General features: G+C 37.4%; 1 protein-coding gene across 1 annotated transcript in view; it reads right to left on the bottom strand.

Moving 5' to 3' along the window:
• IQCM (IQ motif containing M) overlaps positions 1-18,198 on the bottom strand; it is a 313,492-nt gene that overhangs the window by 191,730 nt on the left and 103,564 nt on the right. Inside the window, exon 6 of the mRNA XM_066252694.1 lies at positions 16,071-16,180. Coding sequence (XP_066108791.1) covers positions 16,071-16,180 — 110 coding nt within the window. The remainder of the gene's footprint in view (positions 1-16,070; positions 16,181-18,198) is intronic.

Genomic DNA, 18,198 nt, shown 5'->3' with positions numbered 1-18,198 from the left:
GACAAGACTTTGTTACTTTGAGAGGAACTGTCAAACAACCTGTAATTCACTTATTCAGCAAATATTTTCTGAGACCTCTGCTGTATGACAGAGTCTATTTTAGGGCCTGGGGCTGCATCATAATCTAACCGTCATCAGCCTCATAAAGACTATATTTTACTGTGAAAGGCCAAGAATAAAGCAATGAAGACATAGATAATGTATTGTCAGGCTGGAATACATTGAAAAATAAAGGCAGTGGTGCTCTTTTAGGTGGAATTCAGGAAAGAACTCTCACAGAAGGTAGCATCTAATGTAGACGTATTATCACATCTGTCTGCTTCTGCCACTGGGAAACACAGAAACTCAAACCTTGCACACTTAATTTCAGGATATCTTTCATCAAGAATCAGAAACAATGAATATATAATAATGATATTTTTCTTATGCAGATAACAGTACCTGTGTGCATCTTCATCTCCTTATCTCCACCATTCATATTCATCTACTACTACCACCATTATTACCAAACTACTTCTATAACTATTACTGTTACTATTACTACTGCAGGTCTATAATTTCTCATTTGAGATTCAGAAATCTAACAAGCTTTGGAAACCAGCAAAATTTTTATGGCACACATAGAAGCTAAATTTAACTTACCTGACCTTTGGTGGCAAAGACTGACTTGAACCAACCAACAAAAGGTCAGTATAATGGGACCTTTACCTCCCATTCAATGGGAATATTCTTATGCTTTAGGAAAAATCTTAACATATCTGGATCACAGGTTTAATTGACTACCACTTATCATCTTACCTTTCTAAAGTCTGAAATTTTCTGAATCCCAAAATACATCTGACTACAAGAATTTCTAATGAAAGGTTATAGATCTGTACAACTACTACAAGCTAAAACTTTCACTGCCATTGTTGCTTGTACTACAATGGTAGCTCTGTATTTGTTATTTCAAATCATTCCAACATCTCATAAGCCTAAAATGTACAACTGAACACTTTGCATCTGATCCATCTATTGTTTAATGAATATACTTGGTTTGTTAAACCTTTTCTTCTGATCACTTAAAAAAATCAAATTACAGCAAACTAAGTGAATATAATATTAACAGCCACAGCAATATCCAAAGCCTGTAACCATAACCTTGAACACCACCACTTCCTATGTCCACAAGCACTTTCTATGTCTATTTGTTATTGTTACTGAAGTTTTCACTCATATTCAACACCTATGTCTGGTGCATTTTGTTTGATGAAAATAAGCTCATTAACGCTGAACCTTCCCCAGTTCACAAATTTATTCCTAAGAATATTACAGGAAGTCGAGTGAGACATGTTCAGTAACAGATGTTTGCCATTTTTGGCTGCCTTTTTACAGTTTTTTCTCTTTCATTACTTTTAAAGAAATTTAGTTAATGTTCCCTTTACTAGAGAACAAGCGTACCTAGCTTCCCATGAGGTTGGTGGAGGGGGGACTCCCCAGGGCAGGCACAGGCTGTTCACTCTCTGAATATCTGCTCAAATGCTCTCTCTACATTCAACTTTTCATTCTTTCAGCCAGGTTTTGGTAATAATCACACTCCAGCTTATCTCAGAAGGAATGCATATTGACTGGCACCTGTAGAACTAGAACTACTGTGGGCACTAATGAAGATGGGTCCAGTGTTCCTCAAATATCTTTCTCATGTGAGAATATTTCATAGTAAAGGGTCAACATGCTTGACAAAATATAGCTGACTCTTTTGGCTTCCACAGTAAAGACAGTGAAGTAACTTCCAAAAGTAAAAATTTAGTGGTCTTTTATAATAAAAGATAAAAGTGTAGATTAAGATTTTTTTCTATTGCCCTGGTGGGTGGGCTCAGTGGTTGAGCATCCACCATGCATGTGGAAGTCCCAGGTTTGATTCTAGGTCACAGCACACAGAAGAGGCACCCATATGCTTCTCCACCCCTCCCCTTCTTGCATTTATTTTTCTCTCTCTCTCTCTCTCTCTTTCTCTCCTGTAGCCATGGCTTGATTGGAGTGAGTTGGCCTCAGGCTCTGTGAATGGCTCCATGGCCTCTGCCTCAGGCACTAAGAGGAGTTCACTTGCTGAGCAACCAAGCAATGCCCCCAGATGGGCAGAGCATCTCCCCTCGTGGGCTTGTTGGGTAAATCCCAGTTGGGGTATATGCAGGAGTCTGTCTCTCTGCCGACCTTCCTTTCACAGAATAAAAAATAAATAAAAATAAATAAATAAATAAATAAATATTTTTCTTTATAAAATAAATTGATCCAAAAATACAAATTTAAAATTATCCTAATTATTCACCTAACCTTACGTGGTCAAGTAATGGTACATTGGTAAATCTAAGCAACATTACCTCCAAATTTTTCAGAAGTGCTTTCTTTATTTCTTTCTTTTTTAATTAAGTTGCTGGGCAACCAAGCTATTTCAGTGCCTGAGGCAAGACCATGGAGCCATCCTCAGCACCCAAGGCCAAATTGTTTTAATCATTTGAGCCATGGCTATGGTAGGGGAGGAGAGAGAGAGAAAGATTGAGAGAGAAGGAGGAGGAAGAAGGGTACAGAAGCAGATGGGTGCTTCTCCTGTGTGCCCTAACCGAGAATCAAACGGGGACTTCCACATGCCAGATGCTCTACCACTGAGCCAACCAGCCAGGGCCAGAAGTACTTTATTTTAAAACACCGTAAGAATATCAAATATGTTTTGACTGATTTCTTCTGACTATACATCTTAACCTATTTATTGATAAATTTTGCATGGAATACCTGCTTAATTCTTCTCAATAAGTAAAACAGGAGTAAATAATTTTTATCTGGAATTCAGAAATTAATAAAATAAAATAAATCATGGTTATAAAAATACACTATAGGCCCAGATAATATTGCTGGAGGACAAAATAAATATTGAAGTGTGGGTTTTTAACTGCAACTATATATATTAAAGGCATATTTCAAAGTAACTATCTATGTCATTTTATCACAAGAAAATTCAGAATTTTAATATTCATAGCAAAAGAAATATGCACATTAAAATTAAAATGTGAAAGTTGAAGTATGTACAACATTAAGAATCGCTATGCCTTACAGTACAGCCAAAACAAATAAATAAAAAAGTTGATTAAATTGCAAATGGCAAAACAATCATGGTCACTTAGCTATTAACTCAGGGCCTAAATTAATCCCAAACCCACTATAGGATTTTCAAAAAGTAGTTTCATTGCTACCCACAATGACAAAAATACATAGGAAATCATTTGAATAAATAGAAATCTTAAATTTAGTAGTTATGATCATTTGTGCTAATTCTCATAAATATAAAAAAATCAAATCAGATACCTTTTTTAAATACATGCAGCACACCAAAGGAAACATTGTGAGCATGAAAACAATTATAATACCTTCTCAAATGTTTTGGAGGAGAGAAGGCAAAGAGCTTAAGAAGAAATTGTGATGTGGAAACAGCGAGGACGGAAATGGCGCCGTGAGAAGCGCATCCGACAGCTCTCCCCTAAATCACAACAAATTTATCAACTAGAAACAGAAAAATTTATCCTCGGAGCATTCCGGAGTTCCACACAAACTGAAAGCAAAAGGACTGTTATCACTTGAATCTGAGAGACGAGGGTGTGGAGGAAGCTACCGCAGCAGCGACGCTCATTCAAGCCGCGAGGGAGTGCGCCTGCGGTGAGTCAGCCCATATACTTGGGAACCGCGAGCTGCCGCGAGCGGCCGTCACGAGCCGCCACCGCGAGCCGCTGCGAGCCCCCGCGAGCCGCTGCGCCGGGAACCGCCACCGCGAGCGGCCGCCACGAGCCGCCGCGCGCGCGCCCGGTCCGGTTGAGCACCGCTGACGTTCCCAGCGGCCCGCACACTGCGAGTGGGGGTCGCCGGCCACCGGTGCCCGGAGCGCCCCATTCGCGGGCGTGCCTTGGGCATTCCACGCGCCCAGGGCGCCCTGCTGGCCCGCACACCCAGGGGGCTCCATTATCCTGCGCCTGGTGCGGTCCAGCCGCCAGCGGTGGGGCAAGCGGGAGAGGCTTGGGAGATTCTCTCCGTGGGCGGGGCACCTCACCCAGCCATTCAAGCTAACAATCAAGCGTTGGGGGAGGGGCGCGCACAGGCAGCCTAAAATACCTTCGGAAGCACAGCTGCGACCCAATCACTGAAATTAGCTTAACCCATAAAATCTGCGCACCCTCGGTTCTAATTGATAAGATCTCTCTCAGTTCAGCGATCCAAGACAAGAGGCATGATATTTTTTAGTGCCTCTCGCTAAAGGGGCGGGGGCAACTTCTGATTGATAGAGCCTCCATATTCAGGGATAAACGCTAACAAGAAGGACTTGGCAGATAATAAGGTCTATACTACACTAGTCGTAAGCAGAGACTAGTGCCTCTTCTTCCCTGCAAAAACAGGCTACAAAGTGTGGAAAACCTGGGTTGAGAGGTCCAACTAAATGATAGGCGCTGAACAGTCACCTTGACAACAATTGACTCCCACCCCCGCCTGATTACACTGGAGGCCCTGACTCTCAGAGCCTTTCCCAAAGCCTTGCACTGAGTGGGGATAGAGTGGGGATTTCCCAGCTCTTTGAGCCTCTTACTCCCCAGGCAGAAGCAGTTGCAGCCTTATAGCTGGATCACCAGGCTGCTAATTCAGAAAGGGGGGACTAGGAGAGAGAATCCAGGAAAGCAAACTCCCTCATCGTTGGACCCTGCAAACGCCAACAAGCCTTTACTTCCAGCAAGACTAAAGCCAATTATATGACATTGCCATAGAATCCCATCAACTGCAAATCCCTACCTAAGAGTGACACAGGGGCAGAGCCTGGGGTACAGAGTCACCGACTAGGAAGAGGGAGAGAAAAGAAAAAGGAAGAAGTTAACCTCTCAAAATCAAGAAAAAACCACAGACCTTACAACTTGATCCACTAATTTTTTTTTGTTGTTGTTGTTGTTTGTTTCTTCTATCTTTTTGCCTTTATTTCCTCCACCTCGGTCCTTCTATTCTCTGCCCATCTTATGCTTCCCCTTTCTTGAACTACACTACCCATGATTGTTGCATTTTATTTTTCTTCTTCATCCTCACCCTCCTTTAAGGTTATACTCCAAAACACTTAACTCTCACTCTCCCCTCTTTTGTTTTTTTTTTGTTTTTTTTCTTTGTCTTGCTTTATTTTGTTTTTTTCTCCTCCTATTTTATTTCTTCCTTCGTTTTTCTCTTTTTCTTATTTTTTCCTTTCTATTTGTTTTTTCTTTTCTCATTTTACTTTCCTCCCATATAATCCTCAATCACGAACAAATTAGTTAATTTGGGACTCAAGGCTTTTTTTTGGCTTTATTTCTCTTTTTTGCTTTTGTTTTTTTTTTTTCTCTTGTTTGTTTATTTTTGTGGCATTTTGGGTCCTCCCAACCCAAGGTCTCCATTGTATTTAGTCTTCGCTCCACTTAATACAACAGATTTTTACTTATTATTTTTATTTTTTCTTCTTTATTATTCTTTTTTGGTCATTTTTTCTGATTCCCTCTTATCCCTCTCATTATATCTCTTAGTTGACCATCACTTACAAGCAAATCATCTTATGCTTGTCTAAGATTTTCTTCCTTTTTTTTTTTTTTTTGCATTTAGTAGGTCCCTACTCCCTTTTTTTTGCCCCTTGAACTCTTCACCCCAAATCAGGCCCTCCATTATAGGCACGATATTTCCTTGAGGAGGGGAGAGGAGGGAAAGAGAAGAGAGAAAAAAAGGGGGAAATAATAAATTATTACTGTTTTTTTTTGTGGGGTGTTTTACCCTTTTTTTTTTTTCTTTTTACTCTTTATTAATTCTAATTAGTGCTATCAATAAGACCACCCTCAGATGCCAATAAGAAAGAGGAAATCGAATATTATGGATACAAAAGAAAGAGAGGTAACACAAATAGATGTGGAAAAATCTATGGAGAAAAGACTTAACATATTGGAAGCCTTGGAGCTAAATGACAGAGAATTTAAAATAGAAATCTTAAAAATACTCAGAGATATACAAGAAAACACAGAAAGGCAATATAGGGAGATCAGAAAACAACTCAATGAACACAAAGAATATATTACCAAGGAAATTGAAACTATAAAAACAAATCAAACAGAAATGAAAAACTCAATTCACGAGCTGAAAAACAAGGTAACAAGCTTAGCTAACAGAACAGCCCAGATTGAAGATAGGATTAGTGAAATAGAAGACAAACAACTTGAGGCACAACAGAGAGAAGAAGAAAGAGACTCAAAAATAATAAAAAACGAGAAAGCCCTACAGAAATTGTCTGACTCCATCAGAAAGAATAACATAAGAATAATAGGTATATCAGAGGGAGAAGAGAAAGAAAATGGAATGGAGAATATACTCAAACAAATAATAGACGAGAACTTCCCAAGCCTGTGGAAGGAACTAAAGCCTCAAATTCAAGAAGCAAACAGAACACCAAGTTTTCTTAACCCCAACAAACCCACTCCAAGGCACATCATAATAAAGATGACACAAACCAATGACAAAGAAAAAATTCTCAAGGCAGCCAGGGAAAAGAAGAGTACAACATATAAAGGAAGGCCTATTAGATTATCATCAGATTTCTCAGCAGAAACTCTACAAGCTAGAAGAGAGTGGACCCCAATATTTAAAGCCCTGAAAGAGAGGAACTTTCAGCCAAGAATACTATACCCATCAAAGCTATCCTTCAAGTATGAAGGAGATATAAAAACATTCACAAATACAGAAAAGATGAGAGAATTTATCAACAGAAAGCCCCCACTCCAGGAAATACTAAAGGGGGTTTTCCAACCAGATTCAAAGAACAAAAGAAAACAACACCACAAGTAACAGCTCCACCAAGAACACAATAAAACCAAACTTAAACTGTGACAACAAAGGAAAAAAGGGGGGGAGAGGATGGAGATTAACAGTAGCAAAGGATGATGAAGTGCAGAAATACTTATAAGATAGGGTACTACAATGAATATGGTAGGTACCCTTTTCATTACTTAATGGTAACCACCCTTAAAAAAACCACCACAAAAACACTTGACTTAAAAAAGGTAGCAACAGAGGAAAGAAGTATGGAACACAAACAAACAAAAACAAATGATAGAAAAACAAAAGAGAAGAATCAAACTAGATACAAAACTAACAGAAAGCAATTTATAAAATGGCAGTAGGGAACCCACAAGTGTCAATAATTACACTAAATGTAAATGGATTAAACTTACCAATAAAAAGACACAGAGTAGCAGAATGGATTAAAAAAGAAAATCCAACTATATGCTGCCTACAAGAAACACATCTAAGCAACAACAATAAAAACAAATTCAAAGTGAAAGGCTGGAAAACAATACTCCAAGCAAACAACACCCAAAAAAAAAGCAGGTGTAGCAATACTCATATCTAATATTGCTGACTACAAGACAGAAAAAGTACTCAGAGACAAAAATGGTCATTTCATAATGATTAAGGGGAAGTTGAATCAAGAAGACATAACAATCCTTAATATATATGCACCAAACCAAGGAGCACCAAAATATATAAGACAGCTACTTATTGACCTTAAAACAAAAACTAACAAAAATACAATCATACTTGGAGACCTCAATACACCGCTGACGGCTCTAGATCGGTCATCCAAACAGAGAATCAATAAAGATATAGTGGCCTTAAACGAAATACTAGAACACCTGGATATGATAGACATCTACAGGACACTTCATCCCAAAGCGACAGAGTATACATTTTTCTCTAGTGTACATGGAACATTCTCAAGAATTGACCATATGTTGGGCCACAAAGACAATATCAGCAAATTCAGAAAAATTGAAATTGTACCAAGCATATTTTCTGATCATAAAGCCTTGAAACTAGAATTCAACTGCAAAAAAGAGGGGGAAAAACCCACAAAAATGTGGAAACTAAACAACATACTTCTAAAAAATGAATGGGTCAAAGAAGAAATAAGCGCAGAAATCAAAAGATATATACAGACAAATGAAAATGAAAATACGACATATCAGAATCTCTGGGATGCAGCAAAAGCAGTAATAAGAGGAAAGTTCATATCACTTCAGGCCTATATGAACAAACAAGAGAGAGCCGAAGTAAACCACTTAACTTCACACCTTAAGGAACTAGAAAAAGAAGAACAAAGACAACCCAAAACCAGCCGAAGAAAGGAGATAATAAAAATCAGAGCAGAAATAAATGAAATAGAGAACAGAAAAACTATAGAAAAAATCAATAAAACAAGGAGCTGGTTCTTTGAAAAGATCAACAAAATTGACAAACCCTTGGCAAGACTCACCAAGGAAAAAAGACACAGGACTCAAATAAATAAAATCCAAAATGAAAGAGGAGAGATCACCACAGACATCATAGAAATACAAAGAATTATTGTAGAATACTATGAAAAATTATATGCCACCAAATACAACAATCTAGAAGAAATGGATAAATTCCTAGAACAATACAACCTTCCTAGACTGAGTCATAAAGAAGCAGAAAGCCTAAACAGACCAATCAGCAGGGAGGAAATAGAAAAAACTATTAAAAATCTCCCCAAAAATAAAAGTCCAGGCCCAGACGGTTATACTAGTGAATTCTATCAAACATTCAAAGAAGACTTGGTTCCTATTCTACTCAAAGTCTTCCAAAAAATTGAAGAAGAAGCAATACTTCCAAACACATTTTATGAGGCCAACATAACCCTCATACCAAAACCTGGCAAGGATGGCACAAAGAAAGAAAACTACAGACCAATATCTCTAATGAATACAGATGCTAAAATACTAAACAAAATACTGGCAAACCGAATACAACAACATATTAAAAAAATAATACATCATGATCAAGTGGGATTCATCCCAGAATCTCAAGGATGGTTCAACATACGCAAAACGGTTAACGTAATACACCATATCAACAAAACAAAGAACAAAAACCACATGATCTTATCAATAGATGCAGAAAAGGCTTTTGATAAAATACAACACAATTTTATGTTTAAGACTCTCAACAAAATGGGTATAGAAGGAAAATATCTCAACATGATAAAGGCCATATATGATAAACCATCAGCCAACATCCTATTAAACGGCATAAAACTGAGGACTTTCTACCTTAAATCAGGAACAAGACAGGGTTCTCCACTCTCTCCACTCTTATTCAACGTGGTGCTAGAAGTTCTGGCCAGAGCAATCAGGCAAGACAAAGAAATAAAAGGCATCCATATCGGAAAAGAAGAAGTAAAGCTATCACTTTTTGCAGATGATATGATCCTATACATCGAAAACCCGAAGGACTCCACAAAAAGATTATTAGAAACAATAAACCAATACAGTAAGGTCGCAGGATACAAAATTAACATACAAAAGTCCATAGCCTTTCTATATGCCAACAATGAAATATTAGAAAACGAACTCAATAAAATAATCCCCTTCACGATTGCAACAAAAAAAATAAAATACCTAGGAATAAACATAACAAAGAACGTAAAGGACCTATATAATGAAAATTACAAAGCATTGTTAAGGGAAATCGAAAAAGATACAATGAGATGGAAAAATATTCCTTGTTCTTGGATAGGAAGAATAAATATAATCAAAATGGCCATATTACCCAAAGCAATATACAAATTTAATGCAATTCCCATCAAAATCCCTATGAGATTTTTTAAAGAAATGGAACAAAAAATCATCAGATTTATATGGAACTATAAAAAACCCCGAATAGCCAAAACAATCCTAAGGAAAAAGAATGAAGCTGGGGGCATTACAATACCTGACTTTAAACTATATTATAGGGCCACGATAATCAAAACAGCATGGTATTGGCAGAAAAATAGACACTCAGACCAATGGAACAGAATAGAAAGCCCAGAAATAAAACCACATTTATATGGTCAAATAATCTTTGATAAAGGGGCCAACAACACACAATGGAGAAAAGAAAGCCTCTTCAACAAATGGTGTTGGGAAAACTGGAAAGCCACATGCAAAAGAATGAAACTCGACTATAGCCTGTCCCCGTGTACTAAAATTAATTCAAAATGGATCAAAGACCTAAATATAAGACCTGAAACAATAAAGTACATAGAAGAAGACATAGGTACTAAAATCATGGACCTGGGTTTTAAAGAACATTTTATGAACTTGACTCCAATGGCAAGAGAAGTGAAGGCAAAGATAAATGAATGGGACTACATCAGAATTAAAAGTTTTTGCTCAGCAAGAGAAACTGATATCAAAATAAACAGACAGCCAACTATATGGGAACTGATATTTTCAAACGACAGCTCAGATAAGGGCCTAATATCCAAAATTTACAAAGAACTCATAAAACTCAACAACAAACAAACAAAGAATCCAATAAAAAAATGGGAAGAGGACATGAACAGACACTTCTCCCAGGAAGAGATACAAATGGCCAACAGATATATGAAAAGATGCTCAGCTTCATTAGTTATTAGAGAAATGCAAATCAAAACTACAATGAGATACCACCTCACTCCTGTTAGATTAGCTATTATCAACAAGACGGGTAATAGCAAATGTTGGAGAGGCTGTGGAGAAAAAGGAACCCTCATTCACTGTTGGTGGGACTGTAAAGTAGTACAACCATTATGGAGGAAAGTATGGTGGTTCCTCAAAAAACTGTAAATAGAACTACCTTATGACCCAGCAATCCCTCTACTGGGTATATACCCCAAAACCTCAGAAACATTGATACGTGAAGACATATGTAGACCCATGTTCATTGCAGCACTGTTCACAGTGGCCAAGACATGGAAACAACCAAAAAGCCCTTCAATAGAAGACTGGATAAAGAAGATGTGGCACATATACACTATGGAATACTACTCAGCCATAAGAAATGATGACATCAGATCATTTACAGCAAAATGGTGGGATCTTGATAACATTATAAGGAGTGAAATAAGCAAATCAGAAAAAAACAAGAACTACATGATTCCATACATTGGTGGAACATAAAAATGAGACTAAGAGACATGGACAAGAGTGTGGTGGTTACCAAGGGTGGGGGGGGGAGGGAGGACATGGGAGGGAGGGAGGGAGAGAGTTAGGGGGAGGGGGAGGGGCACAGAGAACTAGATAGAGGGTGACGGAGGACAATCTGACTTTGGGCGAGGGGTTTGCAACATAATTTGATGACAAAATAACCTAGACATGTTTTCTTTGAATATATGTACCCTGATTTATTAATGTCATCCCATTACCATTAATAAAAATTTATTAAAAAAAAAAAAGAAATTGTGATGTGGAAGACAGAAAGGAACAATGATGTTTTACATGTTAAATGTTAATTTACTATTCTTTGTTATGTAATAAAATCTTTCAAGTGAATGCCCACTGTCCTCTGACTGTCTAACTTAGTAAAAAAATTACAAAAACTATATAAATTTTCAAGTTAAAAGAACAATATATCCTTAGATTCTTTCAATTTTCTTTTAACCAAAATGGTTCAAATTCTGCAGAGAAAAGTAATAAAATAATATTTTATTAAAATCTAGTCAACTTATTCTATGGTCAAAATTAAGCTGATGTTTAGAAGTTATTTTACTCTCTCCTGTGCTTCCATTACCTAAAAATTAACTACTTATCCAATCTTCTATCAATATTTGTTTTTATCCTATTTTTAAAAGCATATTTAATGCATTGACAAATACAGTAATTTTTGCATCTCATATTTTGATAAATACCAAAGCTGTTTTCTATCAATACAGTCCTCCAAGTCATGGATTTCAAGATTACTTCATACATTATTATAAAGTTAGCAATTTTTTTTTTTTTTATTTTTCTGAAGCTGGAAACGGGGAGAGACAGTCAGACAGACTCCTGCACATGCACCCGACCGGGATCCACCCGGCACACCCACCAGGGGGCGACGCTCTGCCCACCAGGGGGTGTCGCTCTGCTGGGACCAGAGCCACTCTAGCGCCTGGGGCAGAGGCCAAGGAGCCATCCCCGGTGCCCGGGCCATCTTTGCTCCAATGGAGCCTTGGCTGCGGGAGGGGAAGAGAGAGACAGAGAGGAAGGAGGGGGGGTGGAGAAGCAAATGGGCGCTTCTCCTATGTGCCCTGGCCGGGAATCGAACCCGTGTCCCCCACATACCAGGCCGACACTCTACTGCTGAGCCAACAGGCCAGGGCCAGCAATTTTTTTTTAAGAAGAGTTAAATGAAATTGTGAAAGAGAAATTTGGTGATGACAGTCTTTCCTACATTATTGCAATGTATGTTACATGAGGGATTATATTCACAGGTGCTCACTTATCTTGGGTAAATATTATCTTTCAAGATAATTAAGGTATAAATATCTCAGTGCTTCAGAAACCATAAAAAGTAGCATTAGTAGATTTCTCTTCAGGATGCAGTTTCTTTAATTTCACATAAAGAAGTTTTAGGGGGTTATATGCCATTGCTTAAAATAACTAGAAATTCTAAACAAAGAAAAAGTCTAACAATTTTTTTACAGTTGCAGAAATGAAACATTAAAACTAGAGGCATGTAACATTATTATATTATTATTTAGAACTAAAAACATATAAGCACACATAATACATTAAAAAGAAAACAAAAACTTCAGACATAAAAGGGGTAGTGTCTTTTGAGCCACAGAAAGCATAACCACAGTAACTTTCTTTTCTTTTCTTTTCTTTTCTTTTTGTATTTTTCTGAAGTTGGAAACAAAGAGGCAGTCAGACAGACTCCTGCATGCGCCTGACCAGGATCCACCTGGCATGCCCACCAGGGAGCGATGCTCTGCCCATCCGGGACGTTGCTCTGTTGCAACCAGAGCCATTCTAGCACTTGAGGCAGAGGCCATGGAGCCGTCCTCAGTGCCCGGGCCAACTTTGCTCCAATGGAGCCTTGGCTGCAGGAGGGGAAGAGAGAGACAGAGAGGAAGGAGAGGGGGAGGGGTGGAGAAGCAGATGGGCGCTTCTCTTGTGTGCCCTGGCCAGGAATTGAATCCAGGACTCCTGCATGCCAGCCCGACGCTCTACCACTGAGCCAACCAGCCAGGGCCCACAGTAACTTTCTTATTTGAGTAAATTAAAATTTTGATTAGAGCAGCTAAGCTGCAGAGAAGGTTTTAAAAGCAGAATGTGTTACATTTTTTTCTACTCCTATAATCAATGATAGGGTTTTCTGTTCCCTGACTCTACTCCTCTCATAACAGTTCAGAAGGCTTCTATATTGTGAATTTTCCAACTTAATTTTTGTCTTCTGGACTGATTGAACAAACTCACATGACAATTACTACTTTGCATCCATTAGGGTCGATATTATCAAGAAAACAGAACATATAATAAGTGTTATGAAGATGTGGAGAAATTGGAACACTTGGGCACTGCCATTGGGAATGTAAAATGGTGCATCCCCTGTAGAAAATAATACGGTAATTCCTCAAAATATTAAACATAGGGATATCATATGGTTTAGGTTTTCTTACTTCTAGGTATATATCCAAAATAAGTGGAAGCAGAAACTCAAACAATAATTGAACACCTATGTTATTCACAATATCCAAAAGGTGGAAGAAATTCAGGTGTCCATCGATAGGTGACTGGATAAAATATGGTATATACATGCAATAGAATTTTATTCAGCCTTTTGAAACAGAACAGAAATTCTGAAACATGCTACAACATGGATGGCCTTGAAAACTTTACGTTAAGTGAGATAAGTCAGTCACAAAAGGATAAATGAAAATGATGGAGACAGAAAGTTAGGTGTTTGTTGCCAGGGGATGCAGGGAGGGAGGAACAGGGAATTAGTGTTAAATGGGTACAGAGTTTCAGTTTGGAAAGCTGAAAAAGTTCCCGGGATGGATGGTGATAATCGTTACACACAATACAGCTACACTTAATGTCACCAAACCACACATTTAAAATGGTAAATTTTAATTATGTATATTTTACCACAATAATATATAAAAAAAGAGTCTACTTGGAACTTGGTCTTTGATTCTTTCTAGGACTGTTATTATTTTCAAGAGTAAACGAAAGGGGAATCCTTAAGAAAGAAGCCAGTTAGACATCCAATGTCAAAAAATAAAAAAGCAGCGAGCTGCAGGAAAAAAAAAATTAAGGTTGGAATTTTACTCCTTCTTATCCATTTCCTCCGCCCCTATATAGTGGGTTGGCAATAATAAGATAATAGCCTCTAACTGGACTGATGCAAAAGGTCTATTAATGCTCAGCCAGTCTCCATTCTAGTCCACCCCAAAATCTCTAGACAAGTGCACATACCAAAGTACCATCTATTATATCAAAGCCATGGTTAGGAGTCTTTTGTTCTCATTTCACATCAGCAAGTCCCTAATCCTGCACTCAGAGCTCTTCAAAATCAAGTCTATTCTTGCTAGATGTATTCCCCAAAGGAATATATGTACAACGTATTTATTTCCACAGCTAAGAGCAGTCTCTGAATTATTAGCATAAAACAGGGTTAGACAGAGCAGGAAGGCTTAGAAGCAGCGGTTCACTTTTCATCTTTCCTAGAAGAGAATAAATAATATGACCTTCTTATGGGTATTACTTTTGTTAAGAACATATAATGCATTAGAAATATATATCCTGTTAATGACTGTGATTAATGAATACATTCCAAAAGTAGTAGAGTACAAAAACTGTTAAAATTTTAGGAAACATGGTATTTACATAATCTCCTTGCCAAAATTTGTATAATCTTTCTTAATATTGCTCATATGATGTCCTTGCCTAAAACAGAGCTACAATGACTTAGTTTTAGTAAATTTACTCACAAAGAATTTAGCAACGTTAAGTTAAATGACAATTAAAAAAGTTTATGGGGAAAATATAAAGCTCAATGTTTATTTTTTTCATGGTCAGTAAAGAAGTATTCAATAGATAGAAAAAGGAATTATTAAACATATTTCATATATAATGATATTATGGACTGAATTGTGTCCCCCACATTCATATATTAAAGCCCTAACCACCAGTGTGACTATATTTGGAGATAAAGACTTTAAAGTGGTAATTAGGTTCAATGAGGTCATAAGGGTAGGGTTGTGATCCAATATGAGTAGTGTCCTTATAAAAAGATGGAGAGACACCAGGAACACCACAGCAAGAAGGGAGACTTCTGTAAGCCGAGGAGAGAATGGCTCCAGGAGAACCAGGTTTGCTGGCACCTTGATCTTGGACCTACAGACTTCAGAACTTGAGAAATACATTTCTGTCATGTAAGACACCCTGTCTGTGGTATTTTTTTTACAGCAGCCCATTCATACCAATACAAATGACAAATCAAGAAGAAAAATAACATAGTAGTATGAAAAGAGAGAAAAAGGCAGAGAAAGAATGAGATAAACACCTTCATACCCAGAAGAGAACGTGTAGGAGCTGTAATAAACCCAGTCATATCTACAGCACTACAAGACACAATGTTATAAAACAGCATTTTGCAATCTTTTAAGAAATTGTTGCTGAAGATGACAGAATCACAAGTGTCCCCTACAATTTACAAAGACATCTGAGAACGTGCCCAGCTGAACAGATGAGCTGAAAGTGAAGCCCTGATTCCATTTTTGAGTCACAGATTCCCAGGTCCCTTGTTGAGAGAACCCTCAGAGAACCATCAATATGTGGTCATGAAATTTCCCTTGGATTGTTTAGTCCTCTAATTGGAAAACTCCTAACAAATGTCTTTATTCTCTATTGGCCTCTGTAATATTTTCTTGATAGTCTAAGTATCATTACAAAAATAGTTGCTATGGTATTTGGGGCAAACCATTGTGACGATAACTTTGGCTATTAGTGCTCTTCAAATAAAATTAATATATAATACATGCTTAGGTGGTCAACAAAATTTACATAAGCCATTATAACAGAATTGAAGCAGTGCTTCAGGGAAGAAAAAATAAAAAGATATATTTTAATAAAGAATCCATACAGGAATAGAATAGGTCCATAGTAAAATCTCACACGTTATATCAAAATTAACCCAATAATTTTCCAGGAAAATGATAATTCAACTCTATGTCTAGTTTTAGGAATACTTACAGAACTATACTCTTGAAATGACATTCCAGAGAAACTCAGCAAACTAGAGTGACAAGCCCAATGGGAAGACGTTTGTGACACAATTCCTCTCCAATTGTAGAATGGTTTGTCTGTTAGAAATATCACTGTAGGTTAAAACAATACTTATCCAGGGAAAGTACACACTGATCATACTGCTCAATATTACAAAGAGGAAAATAAATCAGCTTTATGGCCCCATTATTCTGTATTAAAATCACATCTTGTCATCTAATCAGAAAGAAATGAAGTGAAAACATTGCCGAGAGAGAGACTTCAATTAATTGGCTTCCTCATACAGGAAAGCCCTCGTGTTTTTATTGCATGCAGTGTGCCCATCAGAAAATTAATAAGCTCCTTCTTCTAACTCCCTTCCCTTCAAGAACATTGACTTCTTTTTTTAAATGAGGCTTAAACTAAAACCATATCTGTGAATAGCACTTAAAAAATAAAAGGACAACTCTTTTCCCTGTTAATACAAGTACTTTAAAAGAAAATTCAGAATTATTATGAAGGCACAAATTTTGAAATTGCAAAGTAAATAAAATTATTAAAAGTATTTAAGATAAATAAATAGGTGAAAAGAGCAAAAGGCTAGCCAGCACATACCCACATATTTCTTCTCTCTCATGGCAATTGGTACATGGGATTTCTGCAGAAAACATGTTTGTTTTTTAATGAGTAAAAGAAGATTTAAGATTTGTTTATTTGTCAGAAACATAAATCATTTTATTTTTCTTTATTTTTAGAGACAGAAACAGAGAGAAACAGAGAGAGGGACAGATAGGGACAGAGAGACAGGAAGGGAGAGAGATGAGAAGCATCAATTCTTTGTTGCAGCACCTTAGTTGTTCAATGATTGCTTTCTCATATGTGCCTTGACCGAGGGGCCACAGCAGAGTGAGTGACCCCTTGCTCAAGCCAGCGACCTTGGGTTCTAGCTGATGAGCCTTGCTCAAACCAGATGAACCCATGCTTAAGCCAGCAACCTCGGGGTTTTGAACCTGTGTCCTCCATGTCCCAGTTTGATGCTCTATCCACTGCGCCACCACCTAGTCAGGCAGAAGCATGAATCATTTTAAAAAGGAAAAAAATCAGTTCAATTCTGCCATTCAAATGAATTAAATTATTTGTACATTTCTATTTTTCTTTCTAATAGGTATTCATATACATATATTTTTTCCTGACACTTTCAGTATACTAGTCATCCATGAACTGGTTAATTTTATATAAATTTAGAGAAAACTCAGGAGTAAGAAATTTTTTTATTCCATTACTTTAATTTATTTACAGAATCATAAGTTAGGTATCCCATAGAGTGGCAAAGTAGTAACATAAAATGTGATGCTATCTCAGAGGCATCCTAATCAAATCACACACACACACACACACACACACACACACACACACCCTAGCCCATTTTAATTTTATTGGTATTTCTTCCATTTCCAACTAAACAAGTCTCTGCCCTCTATCAAAAAAGTAAAACTCTCTAGAGGAAGCAACATAATAAAGAGTATGTTTCAATCACAATTTAATATAAACAAATAAAAATTTTAATGGTAGTAAATGTCAATAATGAGAAGATTGTAAAATATTAGTATCTGAGAAGAGGCTAGCTAAAGAAAGGTCCTGTGTTATACTTGAAGGACTCATAAACTTAGGGGTATATAAAAGGAAATCATAAGAGTTCTCAAAGAAGTACATGATCTCACATTTCTTATGATGCTTTTTTTTTTACTAATTTGAAGCACTCTGGCTCACTAACACTATCCCTTTCCCACCCACTTCTTTTACTGAACTTCTACAATAAGTGTTCTTGCACATTTTATTTTATTCTACTTTATTTTACTTTTTTATTTAGTGAGAGGAGGAGAGGCAAAAAGCTGACTCTCACATGCACCCTGACTGAGATCCACTCAACAAACCCAGAAGGAGGCAATGCTCTGCCTATCTGGGGTATTATTGTTCCATTGCTCAACAACTGAGCTTTAGCTCTTGATGCAGAGGCCATGGAGCCATGCTCAGTGCCCAGAGTCAACTCACTCCAATTGAACCACGGCTGCAGGAGAGGCAGATAGAAAGAGAAAGGGAGAAACAAGAGGTGAAG

This window comes from Saccopteryx bilineata, chromosome 1 (assembly GCF_036850765.1).
Source record: "Saccopteryx bilineata isolate mSacBil1 chromosome 1, mSacBil1_pri_phased_curated, whole genome shotgun sequence".
Taxonomy (NCBI): Eukaryota; Metazoa; Chordata; class Mammalia; order Chiroptera; family Emballonuridae; genus Saccopteryx; species Saccopteryx bilineata.
This window is presented reverse-complemented; position numbering and strand designations above follow the sequence as displayed.